The sequence below is a fragment of the Amphibalanus amphitrite genome, unplaced genomic scaffold, assembly GCF_019059575.1.
Source record: "Amphibalanus amphitrite isolate SeventyFive unplaced genomic scaffold, NRLGWU_Aamphi_draft 000014F_arrow, whole genome shotgun sequence".
Classification (NCBI taxonomy): domain Eukaryota; kingdom Metazoa; phylum Arthropoda; class Thecostraca; order Balanomorpha; family Balanidae; genus Amphibalanus; species Amphibalanus amphitrite.
Window position 1 is genome coordinate 1,289,001 of NW_024881510.1, and position 23,667 is coordinate 1,312,667.

General features: G+C 51.7%; 3 protein-coding genes across 4 annotated transcripts; 1 reads left to right on the plus strand and 2 right to left on the minus strand.

Annotated features, from left to right (window-relative positions):
• The first annotated feature begins 944 nt into the window (after positions 1–944).
• LOC122384524 (leukocyte receptor cluster member 1 homolog) lies at positions 945–20,099 on the plus strand. Of its 2 annotated transcripts, none has more exons than XM_043372064.1 (3): positions 945–1,013; positions 10,277–10,438; positions 15,225–20,099. In XM_043372064.1, exons 2-3 carry the CDS (start codon positions 10,316–10,318, stop codon positions 16,191–16,193), a joined length of 1,092 nt encoding a protein of 363 aa, XP_043227999.1. In that variant the 5' UTR covers positions 945–1,013; positions 10,277–10,315; the 3' UTR covers positions 16,194–20,099. The 2 variants fall into 2 exon arrangements, with proteins under 2 accessions (XP_043227999.1, XP_043228007.1); XM_043372072.1 differs by lacking the exon at positions 945–1,013 and adding an exon at positions 9,896–9,924.
• LOC122385169 lies at positions 7,602–8,522 on the minus strand. The gene has a single exon (XM_043373245.1). The coding sequence runs from the start codon at positions 8,520–8,522 to the stop codon at positions 7,602–7,604; it is 921 nt and encodes a 306-aa protein (XP_043229180.1).
• On the minus strand, positions 19,529–22,096 carry LOC122384520. Its single transcript, XM_043372051.1, has 2 exons — positions 20,575–22,096; positions 19,529–20,275 (listed from the first exon to the last, which is right to left on the minus strand). The coding sequence occupies exons 1-2, from the start codon at positions 21,773–21,775 to the stop codon at positions 20,001–20,003; spliced, it is 1,476 nt and encodes a 491-aa protein (XP_043227986.1). The 5' UTR covers positions 21,776–22,096; the 3' UTR covers positions 19,529–20,000.
• Positions 22,097–23,667: the final 1,571 nt, after the last annotated feature.

Below are 23,667 nucleotides of genomic sequence, written 5' to 3' on the forward strand. Positions count from 1 at the left end.
TTGGGACCGGGGTGGTTTCTACCTTTCTTTTACAGCAATTTTTCCCTTGCCGTATTAGCAGATAGCAGGTATAGGTCCGATGCCAGCGAAAGTACAGAGGGAGACAGACGTGACAGGGACCGGCGGCTGCGTACTCAGCGTAGCGTCATGCACTGCATGACGGATCGCCTGGATGGCGGATGCTGGTCAGGGGGTAATCACCATCACAAACGGTAAGCCGTAATAATCTTGGGAACGACCACTGACCCATTCACGCAGTAGCCGGGCCAGTTTCAGCTGCCCCCTGCTGCGTCGCCTACCTGCTTTGCCTTCCGCCTTTCAAGTCAACTGTCAACACAAAATAACACAGGGAAGAGCTCAAGTATTGGCATTGCTGTATTGCAAGTAACTATTGCCTTTACTTTTTTAGTTCGTTAATGCTTTAAACGCTGTGTTTTGCATCATGTATGCATTATTAGAATGTTGAAACCCAGTGGTTTCCGCATGCGATAGGATGAGCGATAAACGATAAACGATAATTATCGCTGTTTAGTAAATCGGTTATCGTTAGGTATCATTTATCGCTAAATTTACGAAATTTATCGCAAGGTACAAAGATTATGAACGATAAACGATAAAATGATAAACGGTATGATGGAAAAATGGAAGACGATCGACAGTGTATGTCGCGCGACAGTAGGTATGTGTGCGCAACTGCGCAACCTGTTGCCATCTGCTAGGTGTATAGATCTGCAAATAAACTTGAAGGTCACTTATTTAAGCTGTACTTCTCATCGCTTTTGTTATCGCTGTTAAAAACAATGATCATTATCGTTGTATGTTAAAAACAATCAACGTTATCGTTTGTCGTTTCTTTATCGCTGTTAAAAACAATTATCGTTTTATCGCTATCGCTGCTAATTTTTTGAAAACAATTATCGTTTATCGTTATCGCAAACCTTTCTTATCGTTTTATCGTTATCGCAGGTTCGAAAATTAGTTATCGCGGAAAGCACTGTTGAAACCACATAAAGGTGGTCTATTTTGATTTATGTTGTTTCCCCGTCTACTACATTATCGCAGCATTTTAATGATTATGGCGAAAGCGCAAATGGGACATTTCTGACGCAACACGCGCGTGGCTCGCGCACTTCGCGCCTGCGCACGTGAGCGCGGTGAGCGCGAGACGCGCGTGCCCTTGGCGCGTGATTTCTGTTGTGCAGTGCTGCCGCTATGGTACGATTGTACCAGATCTGGTACATTTCAACACTTTCTGGTACGCTGGTACACTGAGGCCCAAATCTGGTACATTTCACGGTTTCGCGCAAGAATTTCTTTTTTATGTTAAATTTATATATTTCTGCCTCCAAAAATCAATCAGAATCAATATTAAAACGAATATGCTGTAACAGGAAGACCACTTAGGTAAATAAGCATCATCCTTAGCATATTCCTATAGTTCGTTTTTTCAAAACCGGTTTGAATCCAAGTACATTTTTCGACTAAGCACGCGTTTTACCCAGCGAAACGACCAAAAACTGAGCTTGAGCATAGGCGGCAGAACGGGGAGGGTACCGGGGCACCGTGGCCGTGCCCCCTTTGATTTTGGCATTTTAACCTTAGCCCTATGGGCGTTGCATGAAAAGAATGGGACCAAAAGGCGGCAGTGCCCCCCCCCCCTTGATTGAGGATGTTCCGCCGCTACTGAGCTTGAGAAAATCGAACGTCGCCTTATTTTAACATGTGATTTATTCCCGATAAATTCCATGCGTACTTTTTAGAACTAAACATTGGAACAGTAATGTCATGCTGTCGAACTTTCATTGCAATGTAATGTATAACCAGTACCTATTACTTTACTACCATGGACAGAAGTGTTTACTCCGTTCTGACCTCGGTAACAATGAAACTAAATTTTCCTTAAATTCGTCGACACATTAAGCCACCGTAGGGATATTAGCTGCCAGCTGCCACCAGTGACGTCATCACATAGGCGTAGGAACGGCTGGAACATTGTGGGTGCATGGGTGCAGAAATCCAGCCATGGCCGGTGAAGCGGGGGGGGGGGGCGACACCCGAGCGAAGGCTCGTTACGAGCTTTGAGGGTGTACCATGTCGAAAAGGTACCAACCGATAAGTGTATTTGGAAGCATTGACCCTCGCATGTGTCGGGGGGTCGGATGAACCCCCCCCCATGGTTGTTCGCAAATAACTCGCGCAAAAAGCGGCCGATCGCGACGAAACTTTTAGTACCCTCGAGTTGATCAGTTTTACACCTACTCTAAAAATTTCATGACCCTGACCCAAAAGAACTTTGACCTGTGACCTGATTCTCGAGACCATGTTCGGCCGGAATCGCGATTTGGCGTATGTCAGCTCACATTATCCTCGCGTTTCCATTCTTTTTGTGATTGTAGACGTCCAAACATGTGAAATGATGTTCGTCCCATCATGCATCACGGTGGGTGTGAAGGTCATCTGAAAGTCAGGTCAGGTCATTGACCTTTGATGACCTCGGCTCATTTTTTTCGAGTTTTACATGTTTCTAGGGTAGTTTTTCGGGCTGATTTCGAATTTGGCATCCATTTGAACGTTTACGAAGTAGTTTTAGTGCTTTCGTGACATGCTACGACGCCGTCAGTGGTAGTTGACACCTACTATGGATAGCCGGTAGGATGCCTAATGGTTGACCTGACCTGACCTGACCCGATCTGGCCTAAATGCATGAAGAAATCATCTGTGATCAAAACTAACATCAGATATTCGTGAGCAGCACCCCGAAAAACCCGATAACAGCTTCACTTTACGCAGTTCTAGCAGGTCCCGATTTTCCCGACTTTTGGAATATTGACCTGACCTGGAAGGTCAACCAATGACGTAGGACCTTAAAATTGGGTATCATCGGCTTCCTCTCGTCACGGGCAACACCCTCGTTTTTTCCGCGAAGCTCTAGCTCGATCAGGGGCCCAACGGCAGGGGGTCCGACCGACCCCCTCCCCCTCCCCCTACACATTAGAAGCTGGAAAACGCTGCACACATTCGAGGGCTAATATTGTCAATATTGACTACCGCAAAAAGTAAAAGCGGCCAACTTAGCCATTTTCGAAGATATCGGGCTAAAATTTTTGACAGTGGGTCATCGGTTCGGTATGTGTTCAATCACATGCTCCATTTCCCTTTTTTCAGCACAAATGTAAGTTTTCAAGACCATCACTGATCATGCAGTAGCAAATGCTTCGAAAGATGGATAGTAGGCAACATATCCTGAATTTGCCGTGCTGCATGGGAAGTAGTGTTGATGAAAAAGGGGTTTTTGGTTCAGATTATTGTGGGTGCAGAATACATTGTCTGCACCCACTGGATAAATATTGTGGGTGCAGCTGCACCCTTGCACCCATGGTTCCTACGCTTATGCGTCATCATAGTATGATAATTTTTGAAGATACAGTTTGTATGTATTTACCGAGCATAATTTGAAATTGAATATTTTACAATAAGAGATATTAACCTTACTCTCATATTAACCAAAAGATATAAAATTTCAAAAAGACAAAATACAGTTTTGGGAGCTTTCGGCTTTGCGATTTTATCAACCGTTATGTATTATTTATCAACCGTTATGTATGTAAATAATACATAACGGTTGATAAAGGCGCAAAGCCGAAAGCTCCCGAAACTGTATTTTGTCTTTTTGAAATTTTATATCTTTTGGCTAATATGAGAGTAAGGTTAATATCTCTTATTATATTCATAATGTCTCTCAAAACTGTGCTAAAAACCATTCAAGATAATGAATATTTTGTGGCTGGTGCCGTGGCGAGTCGTGCTCTAAGCCGGATGAAGCCGTTCCAGTGTTTGGGATTCGCAACTTGGGATTCCACACAACGACGGGCTGGGAAGTTCCCTGATGTGGAGCCGTCTCCCCCAAACACTTAGATCGGCCAAGGATAGCGAAGTATTTGAATCAGCATGAGCAAGCTATGTAGTGAACACACGATGAAACCATAGTTCGTTTTGGCAAAGTTAAGGACAGTACAAAGCAGTGAGAAAACGTATATCAGAGCGAGAGATACTTTCTAGAAGAGTGCGTGAATGCCCACACGACGATGAACATTATGATACATACACACGAACATACATTTCTAAAACATTAATAAATCGGACATAAAAAATGAACAAGTGGAGCAGAGCCATCTGGCGGATATCGCTGAACCTGCGCCTCGCGTCAGCTGCGACAGCAGCGCCACGTTGAGGTCGACGGTGGCGCCGCCCCGCGTCGGAGCGCTCGCCAGTCGCCAGCGGCGGTAGTGCCGCGCCGCGTCGCAGAACGTGCGGCGGTGCACTACATCACCCTCCCCCTAGAGACGGCACTGCGAACGTGACGTTAAGAAAACGCGTTGGTGGCCGTACAGCACGGCCGGAGCGGGTCGTCCGTAGGCACGGCGGTGGGGGCGCGGGCGGAGGCGGCGGCTGTAGCGGCAGGTCGCCACGCGGTGGCGGAAGCGGTGGCTTCGGTGCGCGAGGCGCTGGCAGGAGGAGCTCTGGGCCGGAGGCCGGTGTTGCCGAGTCGGCGGAACGCGCCGTGTCTTGGACCGCAGACGGCGATGCTGTCGGAGTTGGAGCAGGCGGGGGCCGTTCCAAGTGCGCCGGTTTGACTCGGTCGATGGAGATAACGTCGGAACGACCGCCTCGGTCCACAGTGACCGTCTTCGCCGATCTGTGTAGCACCTTGTATGGTCCGTCATAACGCGGGGCAAGCGGCGGCTTCACTGCGTCGTGGCGCACGAACACGTGCGAGGCGTGGTCCAGCGCGCGCGGCACGTACGACGGCGCGCTTGGTGCTGGTCGTGGTGCCGTCGGGCGCAGTGCCGCCATGGTGCGCTGAAGCTCGGCGGCGAATGATTCCGGCGTAGGAGGCGCGGTGGCGGACGGGGTGATGAGTTCACCAGGTAGGCGTAGAGGCGCTCCGTACACCAGCTCGGCAGTGCTGCAGCCCAGGTCTTGTTTGAGCGCCGAGCGGATTCCGAGCAGCGCCAAAGGAAGAGCCTCCGTCCAGCGGGCGGGCGCGGCGGCGCGCAGCGCGGCCTTAAGCTGCCGGTGCAGGCGCTCCACCATCCCGTTGGCCTGGGGGTGGTACGCGGTGGTCCGGCGCCGCGCGCAGCCCAGGAGAGTGGACAGCTCAGCCCAGAGCGCCGACTCGAATTGGCTGCCCCGGTCGGTGATGATCTCGTCCGGGACGCCGAACCGAGAGATCCAGCCGGAGATCAGCGCCCGGGCGACCTCTCGCGCCGTGATGCCACGCAGCGGGATCGCCTCCGGCCAGCGGCTGTACCGGTCCACCACCGTCAGAAGATACGAGTAGCCCTCAGACGGCGGCAGCGGGCCGACCAGGTCGGCGTGCACTTGTCGAAACCTGTCGGCAGGTGGCGGGAACGATGCGGGCGGCGCTGTCGTGTGCCGGTGGACTTTGGTGCGCTGGCACGGGACGCAGGTGCGCGCCCAGAGTGCGGCGTCCTTCTTCACCGACGGCCACACGAACCGCCGCGTGACCAGGTCGACGGTGGCGCGCACTCCCGGGTGGGCCAGATCGTGCACGTGCCGGAAGTAGGCGCGCCGGAGCGGTGCCGGGATCCACGGCCGCGGTACACCCTGGGACTCGTCGATGACCAGCGTGCGGCCGCTGGGGAGCCGGGCGTCTCTGAGTTTGAGCCCGTGCTCTGTCGAGCGGAAGCGCGCCAGCTCTTCGTCCTCTTGCTGGCAGGCTGCGAGTTCGTCGAAGTCGTCGACTGGCGGGCACGGTGCTGAGAGCATCGCCACTGTTCGACTCAGAGCGTCCGCAGCTGCGTTTTCTTTCCCAGGCACGTGCCTGATGTCGGTGGTGAACTGGGAGATGAAGTCCAGGTGCCGGATCTCCCTCGGCGAGTAGCTGGCTGACCCGGACGAGACTGCCGACACGAGGGCCTTGTGGTCGGTGAAGATGGCGAACTGGCGGCCTTCCAGAGTGTGCCGGAAGTGCTTGACCGCCAGATACGCCCCGAGCAGTTCGCGGCCGAAGGTGCTGTAGCGTGTCTCTGCTGGTTGGAGTGACTTCGAGAAGAAGGCCAGCGGCGTCCAGGTCCCGTGCGAGTGTTGCTGCAGGACAGCGCCGACGCCGGTGTCGGAGGCATCGACCTGCAGACTCAGCGCTGCGCCGGGAGTGGGGTGCGCGAGCTGCGTGGCCTGAGCCAGGGCAGCCTTCACGCGTTGGAAGGCGTCCTCAGCGGTTGGCGTCCACTCCACCGGCGCCGCGCGTTTGCGTTTCTGGTCCAGCAGGTGGTGAAGCGGTCGGAGGAGGCCGGCAGCACCAGGCAGGAACCGGTGATAGTAGGTCACCAGGCCGATGAACCTACGCAGTTGGCGTTGCGTGGTCGGCTGCGGAAACTCCTGGACTGCGGCGACCTTCTCCGGCAGCGGGGCGATGCCGTCCGGGGACACATCGTGACCGAGGAAGCTGATGCGGTTGACGCCCAGTACGCACTTCTTTGGGTTGATCGTGACGCCGAACTGGTCGAGACGTTCCAGGACCTGACGGAGGTGACGGCGGTGCTGCTCGACGGACGTGCTGGCGATGAGGATGTCGTCGATGTACACGTAGCAGCACGTCAGCCCGCGCATCACCTCGTCCATGAAGCGCTGGAATGTCTGACTGGCGTTGCGAAGACCGAAGCTCATCCGCTGCATCTCGAATAGCCCGAACGGTGTGACGATGGCCGTCTTCGGGATGTCAGCGGGTTCGACCGGGATCTGATGGTACGCGCGGACGAGGTCGATCTTCGAGAAGATGGTACAGCCGTGCAGGTTCGCGGAGAAGTCCTGCAGGAACGGTATGGGATACCGGTCCGGGACGGTGGCGGCGTTCAGGGCGCGGTAGTCGCCGCACGGGCGCCACTGTCCGGGCTCCTTCTTGGGCTCCATGTGGAGGGGCGACGCCCAGCTGCTCTTGGATGGGCGGGCGACCCCGAGGCTGATCAGCTTGTCGAACTCCTGACGGGCGATGCGGAGTCGGTCGGGTGGCAAACGCCGAGGGTGCCCCACACGAGGAGGTCCACGTGTCACGATGTGGTGAGTGACGTTATGGCGCACGGGCAGGAGTTGCGCAGATGTGGCCGTCACTCGAGGGAACTCTCTAAACAAGTCTGCGAGAGTGGGCGCCGTGCACATGCGCACACCGACGGAGCCGATGTCGGCTCGGGTGCCCACGGCGCACGTCGTGCCGTGTTCAGCCTGGAGGAGCTGACGGCGCATGTCCACCAGCAGACGATGATGGGCGAGGAAGTCCGCTCCCAAGATCGGCATCGATACGTCGGCGACCATGAATGTCCACGGGTAGTCCACAGTTCCGAAACGCACCGAAGTCGAAATAACGCCATGGAGCTTGATCTCTGTGCCGTTGGCTGCTTCCAGTCGAGGCGCGTCGGGCTGCTGCACAGTGGTGCCGTCGGCCACGACTCGTGGTGGGACTACACTCACCTGTGCGCCGGTGTCGACGAGGAACCGCCAGTTCCGGGCAAGGTCGGTGACATAGAAGAGGGGCGCCAGTGTTGGCCGGCCCGTCTCCGCTGGCGCTAGCGCGGACAGGCGGGCTAGTTTCCCGACCAGGAGCACGGCGGTCTGCAGCGGTGGGCCTCCGCGCCGTACTTCTGGTGGTACCAGCAGTACCCTTCATCAGGTGTCACCGATGCCGGTTGAGAACTGCCAGACGAGGCAGGTGCGGGTCGGCGCGGACGGGAGCGGGAGCGGCCACGCCGAGGAGCGTCGGCACCGCCCCGCTGGAACACGGCCTCGATGCGTGCTACCGCAGCGGTGAGGGCGGTGACGGCAGCGGCCATGCCGGAGTTACCGCACCCGCAGGCGGCGGGCGGTCCGGCGGCGGCCACCGCGCTGGCCGGCGGGGCGAGCGTGACCCCAGGGCCGGCCGGCGGGCCACAGGCGGCAGCGACGCCGGCCGTCGGCGTGCAAACAGCAGTCACGGCGGCACCGCCAGAGGCCTCCTGGAATCGGTCGGCCGCGCTGGCCAGGTCGTCAATACCAGTGTCCTCCGGCAGCAGCGCGAGGGCGGCGCGGGTCGTCGGCGGCAGGCGCTGCAGGAACAGCGTCCTGAGAAGGCCGAGGTCGTGGCCCGCGCTGCCCAGCATGTGCTGCATGCTGCGCAACAGCTGCGTGGGCCTCCTGTCGCCCAGCTGGTGGTCGCGGAGGAGTGCCTCGAGGCGTGAGGCGCGCGACTGGGCCAGGCGCGTGCTCAGGGCCCCTTTTAGTTCTGAGAACGAGCCGGTCTCGGCTGTTATCACGTCTCGAACTTGTGAAGCGACATGCACAGGCAGGTTGGCCACCAGCAGCCGGAACTTGTCGTGGTCATCCGTGATGCCGGCGACGGCGAAGGCACACTCGACCTGCACCAGCCAGAGCTCGGCTTCTTCAGGTGCGTAGGCCGGCAGCCGGAACGACGCGAATGGCCGCGTCGGCGCGTCCTGGGCGGCACTCTCCGGCTCGGTGGGTGACGGCATAGTCACTATATCAGCAAACACTAACACTAGAGGCACACTGAAAGACTGTCGGTAATCACTAGGCGCTCGCCGCGCTCACTGTGCTCACTGTGCTGGCGCTCGCTGCGCTGCACTACGTTGGCGCTCGCTGCGCTGCACTGTGTTGGCGCTCGCTGCGCTGCACTGCGTTGGCGCTCGCTGCGCTGCACTGCGTTGGGCGCTCGTTGCGCTGAGGCTAGGCCACGTCACCAGCACACTATTCACTGTTCGCGGCAGCGGAAGCCGGGTGAAGATCACCCATTCTTGCCGAGGCGGTGGGGAGGCCAGGTCAAAGATGACCTCTTCTTGCCGAGGCGGAGACGATGACTTCTTGAGCTACCGATCACGTCGGGGTCACTATTTGTGGCTGGTGCCGTGGCGAGTCGTGCTCTAAGCCGGATGAAGCCGTTCCAGTGTTTGGGATCCGCAACTTGGGATTCCACACAACGACGGGCTGGGAAGTTCCCTGATGTGGAGCCGTCTCCCCCAAACACTTAGATCGGCCAAGGATAGCGAAGTATTTGAATCAGCATGAGCAAGCTATGTAGTGAACACACGATGAAACCATAGTTCGTTTTGGCAAAGTTAAGGACAGTACAAAGCAGTGAGAAAACGTATATCAGAGCGAGAGATACTTTCTAGAAGAGTGCGTGAATGCCCACACGACGATGAACATTATGATACATACACACGAACATACATTTCTAAAACATTAATAAATCGGACATAAAAAATGAACAAGTGGAGCAGAGCCATCTGGCGGATATCGCTGAACCTGCGCCTCGCGTCAGCTGCGACAGCAGCGCCACGTTGAGGTCGACGGTGGCGCCGCCCCGCGTCGGAGCGCTCGCCAGTCGCCAGCGGCGGTAGTGCCGCGCCGCGTCGCAGAACGTGCGGCGGTGCGCTACAATTTTACCGGTAATAAATTATTGGCCAGACGCTGAAGTTGCCAAAACTAACCTGAGAGCTTCGATAATGAACTTGGAGCCAAACCGGTGTTGAAAAAAAAAACGAAGTATAACTATATTCCTTAGCAATATAGTAAGTATGAGAAGTTACAATTATTGTTAGCCTGACTTACGTAACATCAATGCGGTTAAAGCAAATCATATTATGAAATGGATACGGACAGCAGATGTCGCATAAATCCAAATATGAGCACCAAACACAGGAGTTGACCGGAATTGATGTAGAATCTTGCTGATCTAGGTATGACGTTTTGGTGTATTTTATACAATGGTACATAACTTGGTACATTGGCATACCCCATATGGTACGAAATAGGTTCGTTTTGGTACATTCTCACTCAGAATCTGGTACGTGTCGAAAATTCCCAACGGCAACACTGCTGTTGTGCATCATTATTCGGTGGTTATTATGTTCTGTTGATGTTCTGTATGTTTTGGTCCTGACTCCTGAGGGTGTTATTTAAAAAAATGAGATATGTTGTCATACGCACGTCATACGGTTCAGTAGCGGTGGAACACCAAGGGGGGGGGGGGGGTTGCACTGCCGACTTTTGGTCCTATTCTTTCCATGCAACGCCCATGCAACGTTTTTCCGGCTAACATTAAAATGCCAAAATCAAAGGGCACGGTGCCCCAGTGCCCTCCCCGTTCCGCTGCCTATGATTGATACGGTTTGTTCTGAAGGTGTAATGCTTCAGCATCCTTTTTTTTTGTTGATGGCAATCTGCATGCCCTGGGTCAATGAGTGATCATTTTCTTTTATTACAGGCTAACTATTTTGATGATTTCTTGTGAAATCAATTCACCATGAATATTCTTCCAAAGAAGAGATGGCATGTGCGCACCAAGGAGAACATTGCACGAGTGCGCCGTGATGAGGCTGCCGCAGCAGAACAGGAGAAGGAGCGACTGCGTAGAGTGGCCTTGGCGGTAGGTCAATCTTTTTTATCATCTCTCCACCATTCTCTGGGTTACAGGTGCTATAATCGCCCACCAACCCTGCATCATTTTGAAAAATAGTTTTTAATGAAAACACTTAGTTGTTGAAGCTCAAGAAACAAATGTTGTTTAAAAAAATTTGTGTAAATCAATTAGGTACACGTTGAGCTCTACCACTTACCAGGTGGTAGAGGTGCGGCTGTGACCAGCCTCCAAGCTCCGCCCACTGCGTCCCTACGTCAGCCTTCCGTCACCGCACACAGCAACCGCTGTGGCCGGTCGGGACTGGCCACAGCGGATCGTCCACCGCACGCAGCCGTAACGTCAGAGCCGCCCACCCATCCCTACCCCCACGCCTGCTGGACGCACCGCACACACTGCACGCAGCAGTGTGCGGTGCCCGTGAACACCCCTCAGGGCTGAGTCCGTCTAGAGGACAGGCCGACCAGCCCCCCAATCACTCACCGCACCCGGCTACGGGCGTGCTCTTACAGTCAATCCCGCATGGGATAAAGCTGCCCGTCGAGCTCGGAGCAGGGGAAAGAGGCGTGAAGGAGTAGGATTTATCTGTCTTGAGGATGGAAAACCGGGAACGGGGGTGACAGCCCTCGGATGATTGGGACTTAACCCGCGGCGCGCACCGACGGGGGTCTGCGCCAACTTCGCACCGACGGGGGGGGGGGGGCGGATGACCGCCCCCCTGCGATCTCGAGAACGAAGCAAGATAGCGACAAGCGGTAAACGGCATCGGATACGCACGAACAAGGTCTACAATTTTTACAAAGGTCATTTTCAGGTCAGTTCAAAGATGACGTCACTGGGGTCGAAAAAGTCAAAATGGCGGCGCTAGATATGGAGAGTGTTTTTCTCGAATAACTTTTGAATTAGTCAAGATAGGAACAAACTAAGGGCATCATCGGGATCCTCTCGTCAATCCGCATCGAATGATATCCTATATGTTGACCTCGAAAGGTCAAGGTCAAAGGTTGACCTCAGGTCACGTGACCTTGAGGTCATCATGTATATCATTCGATGCGTCTTGATGAGCTGAACACAATGAGACCATCCGCGCGGCTGTCTCTTGTTCCTGTACGGAGTTATTGGCAAAAAACCGCTGGTGACCTTTGATGATGTCACATGACCTTACAGCTGCCCAACAGCAAAACAGACCTCAAGGTAGTGAAGGTTGATCGTATATGAAGTCATGCATGGTATATGGGGCCATTCCGACCCGTTTTAGTGGTAAAAACAGGGAGTTGATTTTTCCCCCATTGACTTATAATGGGGAGGTCGCGAAATTGACCTGACCTTAGGTCACCGACATCAAAATTCCGAGATATACAAATTGTAGCTACTAATGACCTTATAACATCCTGCGACTTTCAAATGCCTCCGACATCTACTGTAGCTCTGGCACGGTGACAAAGTTGCAAAAAAGTGACTTGAGGTTGGGTCATTCAAAGTGACCTGGTGACCTGACCTTAAAAGTTAGGAGGTTCAAACTTGCACACCATGTGTAAAATTGATGAGAGAATAGTCGTACCAAATTTCGCGGCGCTACGCGCCGCGGTTTTCCCGCTATCCGCGAAAAACCTCGGGGGGGGGGGGGCGGATATCCGCCCCCCCCGTCGGTGCGCGGGTTAAGTGTTGACTGGGCTGGTCGATCTTCGGACTACTAACCCCTGAAGGTGTGTCTGAAGTGGACTGTACTCGAGTGAGATGACTGACATCGTAGGCAGCCTTTAAGCCTCGCCGGATCTCTTGGGTTTTCTACATATGACCTGGTCGAGGGGAGGGGAAGTGGTTGGTACGACTCCCCTGCCGTTTCGCCCCTAATGCACCTCTGAGGTCACGTCAGGTGGCCTAAGGGACGGGTTCGGTTTTTGGTTAATAACTTCGCTTAATCCGCGCGCACATGCCATTTCCCCATCCTAGAACGCACATGGAGGGGGGGGGGGGGGTTGTCAGTTGTCACCCCCCGCACCATTTCGTTCCTGCTGGAGCTAGAGCTTCGCGGCAAAGACCAACAGATTCTTTTGGAAGAGACGAATCCAATGGTATCCAATTTTACCTCATTAGGTCAATCATTGACCTTCCAGGTCAGGTCAAACTAAAAATGTTGCTGTTTAAGGCCAACGTTGGAATATCACGTGCAGTGCCAACCATATACCGATGGCGCTGCCGTTTGTGGTGCCAAGCCAGCTAGAACAGCTCTTTGTCTTGTCACAATATCTAACTAGGCTTTTACTGGCTGTGGTTATTTCAGGTCAAGCTAGGTCAAGATCAATGATATGTATTTGTATGTCTGTGTGTATGCTGATGTGTGCACCGATTGGTTTTTGTGTCCAACAGTTTTTTATCCCAACAGCCAGGAAGAGAGGGATGCGCTTTACTGACCCGACTTTTCAACCTTTACTTTCAGGACAATAGATATAATTGAGCTTTCTGTCGCTTTGCACATCACTTTTACAGATTGTAGGTATCATTTTACTTTCAGTTCTGACAAGCCCTCGTAATTTTGGAGGTCAGGACATACAATGTGACGATGTGGCCCCTACAGGGCATAATCAGTGTTTTATATCCCTCAGCTGGTTGGCTCGTGCCTATGTCAGATTTACACGGTTGTGTGGGTGCGCGCATAGCTGTTTTTCGGTCTTGTTGATAATCCGTCGCCGCCAAATCCTTTGCTTCCTTTGGGGAGGGAGCCGGCGTTCGGCCTCCTGGTCTCTGCAGGAGAACGTAGCCCGCCGCTGAAGAGCATGACCGCCATCCGATGTCCTCCAGTTGCCCTGCACCTTCACATCCGACGGCTGTCGGTGCTTCACGAATGTCGTTGTGGCGGCGAGGTCCGCCATCAGAAGTCGTACGCGGTCGGTGCCCGGTAGTCCTGTTCGGCGAGCCGGCGCACCTGGGCCGGGAGGGATTGGGCTCCGCTGCATACCCCGCCTGGCTGCCCCTTCAGCGCGGCTCGTATCAGGTCCATGGCGTCATGGGGCGGCAGTGCCGCGAGCTGCTGATTGATATACCGTCGCGCCCAGTGTGTCAGCACGCAGCTCAGTCGCCGGTTGGCCACCCAGGCCAGGCGGCCAAACCGAGCCGCCAGTAGCTCGTCCAGCGCGGCGGCCAGCTCCTGGTCGGCCTCTCGTGTGCCGTCCGCTCGGACCCGGGGCGCCTGCGGCAGCTGCAGCTGGAAGGCCAGGTCCTGCAGTCGGAGCCGCGGCCCGTCGGCTGCGTGTCGCAGCTGCAGCCGGCCGGCCACTCGCAGTCGGATGGAAGCTGCCGACAGCCGCAGCCGCAGCGGGCCGGCTCGCATCTGTGACCCGTCGCCGGCCAGTGTGAGCTCGGCCCAGCCGCCGTCCAGCCGCGCCGAGGCGTAGAGGACCGAGTCCGGCGCCAGCCAGGCGCGTGTGACCTGCAGCCGCCGCAGGCCGTGCAGCCGGACGGAGATGCCGTCGGGCCCGGTCAGCTGGTGGATGTCGGCGGCCGCGCAGCCGCGCCGCCAGCCGGCAGTCAGCATCTGACCGAGGCGCTCCTCCATCCACCGGTGTACCGGGTGACGCGCGCCGCTCACAGAGCTCTGCAGGCAGCCGCAGGTGTCGCCAGAGAAGGTGAACGGGCCTGGCGAGCCGGCGGCGGGCCCCAGGTCACTCGCCGGCAGCGCGCCCTGGCAGGCTCCGCCCGGAGAGCTGACCGGCGTGTTCAAATGGCAAGGCGTCATCGTCATTCCTTCACACTTGTCGCTGATGTTTTGTTGATGCACTCCGTTTAGCACAAATCCTGCGACTACCAACGTACGAATCATGTTTGCATGAAACTGCAACACTCACTTGTGTTTCCATCGAATCAGTCCGAAAAATTGGGGCTTAGGCTTACGTAGCACAAAATACCAAGCCTTGGATATCCATGAGATACATTACAGCGCATTGAATGCGTGTTACCACCAAGCTCTCTGTCCGTCCTCTCTCGCCGCCCGTCACCAGCCCACTGCCGGCCCGATCGGGCGCCGCTCTCGGGTCCCCGGCTCAGAGAGCGTCACCGGCCCGTGACGCGGCCGATGTGCGTGCCCCTCGGGCTGGTGTTGTCCCACTCCCGACCTTGGTCACGGTGGCGCGTGTCTCAGTACGCGTCACGGCGACACCCGGCTGGCGCGACACTCCGCGCAGCGTGTCACTGCTGCGCACCACTCTGTGCCGCCGCCTCACCCGGCCTCGCATTCCGGGCCCGCCTGAGCGGAACGGAACGAGGCAGCAATTATCGGCGATAGAAAGCGTCTTTAACAGTCGGGAGCCCCTCCTTCCCTCCCCAAGAAAGACACACACAAACAGACACAGACAAGAATCAGATAATATATATATTTGCCGATAATTTTACAGCAATCGTAGAGGCACTGTTTCCAGTTGCAAATGACAGTATTGTTTCCTCTGAGAGCGTTTATGATCACAATGGTGAAAAATCAGTGGCGATAATTGCACTTTTTTCTTACTTTGAATGGAAGAATGTTACTTAGATGCCTGTTCTAAACGAGCTTGTCATCCGTGACCTGAAAATTGGATGACGGCTCGACGTTGCCAATCTCTCCTGTTCTGAAAATCCCTAGGTCTTTTTCGTTTTCTAACTTATTTTCGTGTTTTTTTTTTTTAATTATGCGACGCTGGCCTTGATTTTGTCAAGTGGTGACTTGGCTACATGACCAGCTTTTGGCGACCAATCTGGGCAGTGAGCCGGTGAAGTGCTGTTTCGTGTTATGCCGTTTCTAATGTCATTCCATCTTCCGCAGGAACAAGAGTTTCGCACAAGTATCCTGCGCAAACAGGCGTCAGAGCGGCGAAAGGCGATCGGCGAGACATCTGGTGATCAGCAGCCGCAACTGGAGCCGGGGCAGAGCTCTGCCGAGAAGGTCATTTCCATCACAGGGACTTCAGGGCACATCAATTTCTTCCAACATCTCGAAGAAGGTGAGAGAACTGCTGGTCCAAATGAGGAATATTTGCGGGAACAAAGAGAAGAGAAGGAGAAGTACGAAAAGAGTATCGGCTATTTGACTTACCTGGGTCAGGGGTCGCGTGAAGAGACCAAGCAGAAGGCGTGGTTCGAGTCACTGCCAGCGAACCGGTCGGCAGAGGCGACAGCCGGGGGGAGCGAGGAGGTCAACCGGAGAGCTAAGTGCCGTGAGGACCCACTGGCAGTGGTGAAGAGGCTCACGGGGGACACAAAAGACTCCAGCGACGCCGGTCCGAGCTCTGTCACTGTTTCCACCCCTCGCCGTCACTCCAGGCCTGACACAGCAACTGATACAGCAAACACTCGCTGCAAGAGCGAGGCGACAACAACACACAAGAAACGCCGTCATCGCGAAGAGCAGCGAAAGCATCGAAAAGCAAAGAAAAAGAAACGTTCTAAGCGAAAGACTAGGTCTAGATCACCAAGCCACAAGAGTCACAAGTCGTCCAAGAAGCGGCGCCGCCGTTCGCCCAGTCCGAGTGAATCCAGCAGCAGTTCTGAGGGCAGCAGCTCGGCTGCCGAGGAGGAGGCCGCACGCCGGATACGTCTGGAGCGGCTGCGCGCCGAGCGGCTGAAGCGGGAGCGGGAGGAGCGGCAGCGCGCCGAGCGTCTGATGAGCCAGCGGGCGGGCGGGTCGGCGGCCGAGGCGCCGTCCGCGCCGGCGCCCACCGAGCCGCCGCTGCGACAGCGCTACAACGCCCAGTTCAACCCGTACCTGGCCAGGCAGAACTACCGGCCCAGCTAGTCGACCGGACGCCCTCGCCACCGACCTGCTGCAGGGCTGGTATGTACCGGTGCTCGGCGCACTCATCATCGTATTTATGTGTGCAATGTTCTGTTGTCCCATGTGCATTGCAATCACACTGCTAGGTAGTCTGACACACCCTGCAAACATCCAGCAAACGCCGTCTTTTCACATGTTTCGAGGCATTTCCATCTGTTCCATATGGGGCATGGGCTGCAGGTGAAAATGACGGCGAGTGTCACGTGGGACTCTATCGGCCAGCTAGATGAGCCCCTATGTGAGAACCGCATGCAACCCACATAGTCGCTCCAATTGCTTCCCACATCTATTCTCAGCTGCTGTTTCAGTCTTCACATTTCCATTCGTCTTCGCGGCGAGGAGGCTTCTTCGAGAAACACGGGAAGGCAACCTATTGGTACGGTATTCTTCCTCCTGAGCTCTTGAGTTTTCTGATTTATGGAAGGCAAGTCGAGAAAAGGTTCTAATAAAGCCCTGAAGCACAAAAATACCTAGTTGAAAAAAAACGGTGGCAGTTCCGTCTCGTACGCGACATAAACTAACCCGCGAATCCATGCCCCTCAGACCACTACACAGGTATGGGAAATCGTCGAAAATGTCGGAATCCAGGTTATCAAAACCAGACTTCCCAGGATAGTTGGAACGAAAGGATTCCACATAAGCACTTGCCGATATTGATACCGGCATGCAATAAACTGAGTTTAAAGGCAATAATGCTTGTTCAGGATATCCAAATGCCAGGACTAGGTACTCGCCGGCAAATCGACACTCTTTCCTCCATGGAGAATGTGCCGAAGTTACACCTGTCGATGCAGAAAAACACATTGGTATGTGTCAATAGTTGGGTTTGCGAAACATTTTGGATTGTAAAGACAGGCGACAACGGAGCATCGCCTGACATTGCATTCACACATTTAGACCTAATGCGGTACCAAGCATGAACGGTACAGTACAACACATTGGTTTGTAGGAATATGAGTGCAAATGCTGCAAATCAAGCCATCACCCAGCCAGCAATCCCGCTACGATCCCGATCGGGAATTCCGGATTTTCACGTAGCCGGCCCGTTCGGGATAGGAGCGGGATCGCATCGGAAAGTGAGACACTTCGAGTGGACGTCATGACCGGCGGTAGTCGCTACCGAGTCCGGCAGGTCACACCACATACGATTCACGTTCTCTCCCGGCGGAGACGGAGCTGAAATTTTTGAGACCGCAGAGTGTCTGACTGAATCCAGCATGTAAGTCACTGACTTGAGATTGGATGTCCTCCTCCTGTTTGGCCATTTGCAGGGCTCGGGGCAGTGTGATATCTGATATGGAAAAGAACTTACGCTGGAGCTCGGTATCAGCGCAGAGGGTTGTGCATTGTGCAATCCCAGCGCTGTGTTTTCCCACTGCTCGGCGGAGAAGTTACATTTCTCCGCTACGCTTGCGCTAGCAAAAACATGACAGTGGTTGTGGGTCTATATATTTACATGGCGGTCACCACTGCATGTTTTTGGGTGAGGAAGAAACGCCCACTAACCCCACCCGAACCCGCAAGCTAGCTTGGGCAGCGCGCACGCAACGAATACATCAACCGCAAACATCTACGCTGCACATGAGACACTCCTGATTCCGGGTTAGTTACATTTGTGGGCTTGAAGGATTAGCCGGCTGACGAAATGTCCGACTGAAACTATCGCCGTCTTTTCGGACTAGCGCTTGGAGCTGCGCCCGTTCACATGTAGCGTTCACTGATACTCTTCAGAAGGCACTAACTGGAAGGGTGAATGGAGGCAACTCTCGCGGCAGATTGGCATGTGTAGTAGGTTGAATAAAGGCTGAAAAAAAAACACTCTTACCTCGCACTCGGGAGATGGCATTATGAACCACTTTTTTAAATTGGTGAATGGTGTGGGTCTCTTTGCATAACCTCAGCTCCAAGGCTTTCGCTTTCACTTCTGCCCATGCCTTTGTTTTGCGTTGGTTGCCACCGGGGGACTTGAAGTCGCCATATAGGTCCTGCATTGAGGAGAGTCATGGATTGTTACCATTGTGCGACACCAAAGTACATGATTACGAATGACACACTCACTATTACATAGCAAGATGACGGTTGGTATTTGATACAGCTGAAACTACCAATGGGTGATTGAACATTTTCTAGAAAACATTTTGCAATAGTTTATGGATGCATTATTATTGCAAATATGTTTACTCCTGTGATCATTCAACAATAGTGCTGCTCCAAGCACCAGCAATGAAATCTTATTGATAGGTGCCAGCTGCCAGCTTCATTTGCTTACATCTTTCCGAAGTCGCATGAATTGGAACTGTATCTTCTTTTGTTGGCGTTCAGAGTGCTTCATCTTGTCCACTGGCATGAAGCACGTAACTATCTAAGTGCAGTGCATCTGCAAACAATGAGAAAATCACATGGTACTGTTTGGTATTACTGTTTGGACTCCACAGCTTATTTATGCAATACTAAATACTGCTACTTCTGCTCAATGTTTGGCACTAAGTAGTAACCACAAGCCACTTGGGTAGTTGCCAATAAGACATGAGGGTGTGTGCACAAAATCTTACATCCGATTGTGACCTGAAATGCATCCTTTGTCAATAGCACCCAAAGCCTTCTACTCAGGAGTTTGAAGGAAAATTATCCAAGAAAATGAATAAATTTTAATTGAGGATCCAAGATTCTTAACATATCTTGATAAAGCACCAGAGTAGATCCAAAATCCATGATTCCCTGGATCCCTCGACAAGCTGTGTAGTGCTGGATCCAAGATCCCCTGGATCCCTCAACAAAGTAAGAGTTACTGGATCCAAGAGTTACTGGATCCAAGATCCCCTGGATCTCTTCTCAAAATCTGAGTTGCTGGATCTAAGATCTACCTGGATTCCCAGATCATGGATCCAGCGGATCCTGAATTTTTGGGATCTTGGCACAAGCCTGGTCAGAGGTATGACCAGTTTGTGTTATCACAATATATTACCTAACATAGGTGGCCATTGGTCAAAATTTTATAGTTAATTGCAAACTATTAAATCCATCAGTACCACTAACACCTAAGATATGTAGGCACACACGACATGATCACTGGCCACCATGCTATGATGAATCCCTGCGGCTGTTATTGATGGACTTTATTGCCCTGCATTAGAATACGGATACCAACGGCAATTTATCCCATAGACGTATGTAGCACACACTACACATGGCTCACGTATTGAACCGAAAATATATTGAAGTGTTGCAGTTGTTAAACCCGAGTTGGGGTTTAACTTTTTGTTATCTATATCATGAGCACCACATCACAGGTTCAATTCAAATTTATTTCCGCGACCCCATCTGGGGTATGGGAAGATCATACACATGAACACACATACACACATAAACGAACACAATAACCGAGCATCGCACGCCTTGTGATCAGCAACGCATAGTGAGATGGCGAACCTCGTGACGAGCATCGTGCCACATTTACATCTTGCACAAAGTGACCGTGGTTCAATATTTACACATACACATTTAGCATATACACAGTTACAGGACATTTTTAAGTAATTAAAGGTGCGCTTCCTGAGACTCTGAGATGGGCCATGGATTAACTGCAAGATGGACTACATGTAAAGTTGAAATGGACAACGTGTATTGCATTTTATGGGAGGGAGGGAAGGCAAGGAGAGGGTCAGAAACAAAATAGTCAAGAAAATAAAAATAGTCAGAAAAGAAATAGTCAAGGAGTAGTCAGTAAAGTAGTCACTCACTCAAGTAGTCACTCACTCACTGGAATAGTCACTGAAAGGATGCATTTATGTGCCGGATGAATCTGGACAGCTGATACAACAGCTTCTTGTTATCAGACGAGAAAAGGTGTTTGAATTTGTTTGCATCTGGGCGTTTCCAGTAATATGATGGCAGTAAGGATGTACGTTGTATTTTAAATGCTGGACATTCTAAAATGTAATGGAATTCGTCACCCGGTGCGTTATGCTTACAGAGTGAGCATTTGTTCAGGATAGCATTGTGCTGCCTTCTGCTCCCTGTTATTGGTAGGTTATGGTTTCCACCAGGGCTGCGGAGTCGGAGTCGGAGTCGGAGTCGGAGTCGGTCGGAGTCGACAGTTGTGACCGGAGTCGGAGTCGGAGTCGGAGTCGATTTTAGAAACCCGAGCCGGAGTCGGAGTCGGAGTCACCGAAAATCTGTCGACTCCTATGTCTGCGGAGTCGGAGTCGGGAGTTGGAGTCGGTCGGAGTCGACAATTCTGCCCGGAGTCGGAGTCGGAGTCGGAGCTGGTTTTTGAAAGCCGGAGTCGGAGTCGGAGTCGGAGTCGCCGAAAATCCATCGACTCCGCAGCCCTGGTTTCCACAACGGAATCTGGTTATGGTGACTCGATCCTTTGTATCAAGGAGTGTCAAATAAGGTTCAGCATGAAGTACATCTTTAAACATTCTGTAATTAAGGCATAGTGAGTTTGATTGTACAGAATCTGACCATGACTGCCTAAACATATCCGTAAGGCGTGTTTCAATGACCATTAATGCTCCTTCATTCTTGCCAGGAGCATTAAGCCAATAATTCCCAAGTCCGGAAGTATCAAGAATGTCTTTTACGCTGGACACCCACTGAGGCTTGAAGTTTGAGTTTTGGAGCTTATCAATCTGAAGCTGCATCATAATGTAGGAAAGCTTGTGCTTATCGCCATTTATTAGTCTGATCCAGAAGCCAATGACTCGTTTTTTTATAACTACTTCTAGTGTAGTTCTGCCCAATTCACCATAAGCCATGCAATTGGCTGAGTACTTGCTTATTTTTAACAGGTGCTTCATAAACTTTTTGTGAAAGTTTTCTATGTACTGTATATGGCTTAATCCCCAGACTTCACAGCCATATAGTAAAACAGGTACAACCATCTTATCAAAAAGTTCCCAACATGTGTCGATACGCAAGTTAAGCGATGATATTATTGAGCAGAGTTTGAAGAGGGCTCTATTAGCTTGTGCTACTTGTTTTAGTACGGCAGCTTTCATGGAGCCATTGGATGAGAAGACTGTCCCTAAGTATGTATATTCACGTACCACTTCAAGTGGTTCATTACCAAAGCAGAAAGTGTGTGCTTTTTTAACTCTACCTCTTGAGAAAATTACAACTTTCGTTTTTGCAGTATTTACGGTCAGTTGCCAGTCCTGGCAGTAACTATGAACAGCATCTAAGGCAGCTTGTAATTCTATTGGAGTTTCAGCAAGGACTATCGTGTCATCAGCATAAAGCAGGCAAAATATCCTCATAAAGTACTCCACGTCATCATCGCTCAAAGCCTCTTTGATTTCGTTGCTGAGAAATTCTAGACCCTTGAACTTTTTGGAGATCGTTAATTCAAAATCATTTAGGTACAGTGCAAATAAAAGTGGTGAGAGATTTTCGCCTTGCCTTACACCAATATTGCAAGTGAATAAATCAGAGACACTAGACCCTTCTTGTATACATGACTTGGCATTGGCATACATGTTATAAATGACCCTTAATATCTTACCATTTATGCCATTGGAAATAAGCTTCCTCCAAAGCATTGCCCTATTCACTAGATCGAAAGCTTTTTTGTAGTCAATGAAAGCACAATACAAACGCTTGTGGTGAAATGAATATAACTCTATGATGGACTTGAGAACAAATATGTGATCAATTGTGGAGTGGTTTGCCCTGAATCCAGCCTGCTCATCGCCAATAAGACCTTGTCCTTCAATATATAGTGTAAGTCTGTGATTTATCACAGCTGTAAACAGTTTCCCTATGCAACTAAGGAGGGTAATCCCTCTGTAATTGTCAGGATCATCGGGAGAACCCTTTCCCTTGAAAAGAGGTTTGATTACCCCAACAGTCCAGTCTGTAGGTACTAGACCAGACTCAAGTACCACATTGAAGAGCTTAGTGACACACATGACAAACGAGTTAGGGGAGTACTTCATGAACTCATTACGAATTCCATCGTTTCCGCACGCTTTGTTGTTTTTAAGCCTTTTCAACTGCGTTGCAACTTCTTTTTCATCAAAAGGGCCATTTATTGCTTCATTTATGCTGAAGCTGTCCACCAGAGTCAGCGGGTCTGGCTGAGTGTTTACAACTGCATCAGCATCATAACTTATCTTTTTGAAGTGGGCCATAAGAGCCTGGAGCGGAACAGGGTGGTCTTTTACTTTACTCTGGACTGGCTTCTTAAGGATATTCCAGTATTCCTTAGGGTCGTGAGGTTTCAGGTGCTTGAGGAGTTCATGCAGCTCCTGATTATACCTAAGCTTGGTTTTCTGTATAAGTCTTTTGTAAGATTTAGCAAGTTTACCCACATTAACTCTGTCATGGTCAGATTTACTCAGCTTGGACTTGTGTTTGGCCGACAAGTATTCCTTGCGCTTGGTTTTACACAAATCATCGAACCATGGTTTATCTGTCTTTTGCATTTTAGCATTATGTTTTGATTGACGTTTATGCCACTTTGCTTCAGATTGGTTACACTGTTTCAGCCTGCACATTCCAAGTGTCCTGGCAGGTGATAGTAAAATTTCACATAGATTGTTTGACAGTGCATCTATACTAGCATTGGAAAGTGTTTGCATGTTGTCTATTGCATTGTCCATTTCCTCAGTTAAAAGCTGTATATTATCATTACTAAAACCAGCGGTAAATGCACCTGCCAGTTCGCTTTTCCAGGAAGTAAGTAATACTGGTTTGTCACTGACATTGTGGTCGGACTCAAAGATATCGTCATAGGTAGGGGCATGGACATTCTTCTCCGGCATTCGGTCTTTGAAAGCAATGTCCATGTTAAGGGGGCAGTGAATGTCAGATAAACATTTGTCCAGTACATCTACTTCAAAAGATAATATGTCAGGGAGAAGGCAGGTTGACATTATAATATAATCAATGACACTTTGTCCATTTGCATTCATACATGTGTAGCTGCCAACACCAGCATCTTTTCCAAATCTGCCATTAACAATCCTCATGTCAGCAGCTCTGAGACACTGAATAAGCTGGTGGCCATGGCTATTTGACACTTGGTCCTGACTACTACGATTCATGTTAGCTCCTAAGAGGGACGAGTGCTCATAGGAATGGAAGCTATTTGTGTCCTGAGAAGCGAAGCCAGGCACATGAGCACTTTCGACTGGCAAAATGTCATCAATTACTCCAGTTCTGGCATTGAAATCACCCAGAAGAATTATGGGTGCTTCATACCTCCCATTTAAGTTAGTAAGGTCAAACATGAGATCATCAAACATTTCCTCCTGTGCGTATTTCGAACCTTCATGAGGAAAATATGCTCCTCCTACAATAAACTCTTTCCCATAAGCCTCTTTCTTAACGAGAATCCATTGAACGAATGGAGAACGCATTCCAGTGATAACTTTGATATGTCTACAAAACAATGTCCTAAAAAGAATACACACACCATGTACACCACCAT

Bases quoted from the DNA above. Each gene is read 5' to 3' on its own strand.
- LOC122385169 (XM_043373245.1), bottom strand. From the start codon at position 8,522: ATGCCGTCACCCACCGAGCCGGAGAGTGCCGCCCAGGACGCGCCGACG.
- LOC122384524 (XM_043372064.1), top strand. From the start codon at position 10,316: ATGAATATTCTTCCAAAGAAGAGATGGCATGTGCGCACCAAGGAGAAC. The intron at 10,439-15,224 runs GTAGGTCAATCT...CATCTTCCGCAG, and splicing joins TGCGTAGAGTGGCCTTGGCG to GAACAAGAGTTTCGCACAAG.
- LOC122384520 (XM_043372051.1), bottom strand. From the start codon at position 21,775: ATGCTTTGGAGGAAGCTTATTTCCAATGGCATAAATGGTAAGATATTA. The intron at 20,276-20,574 runs GTGGAAACCAGG...TCCGCAGCCCTG, and splicing joins CACCATAACCAGATTCCGTT to GTGGAAACCATAACCTACCA.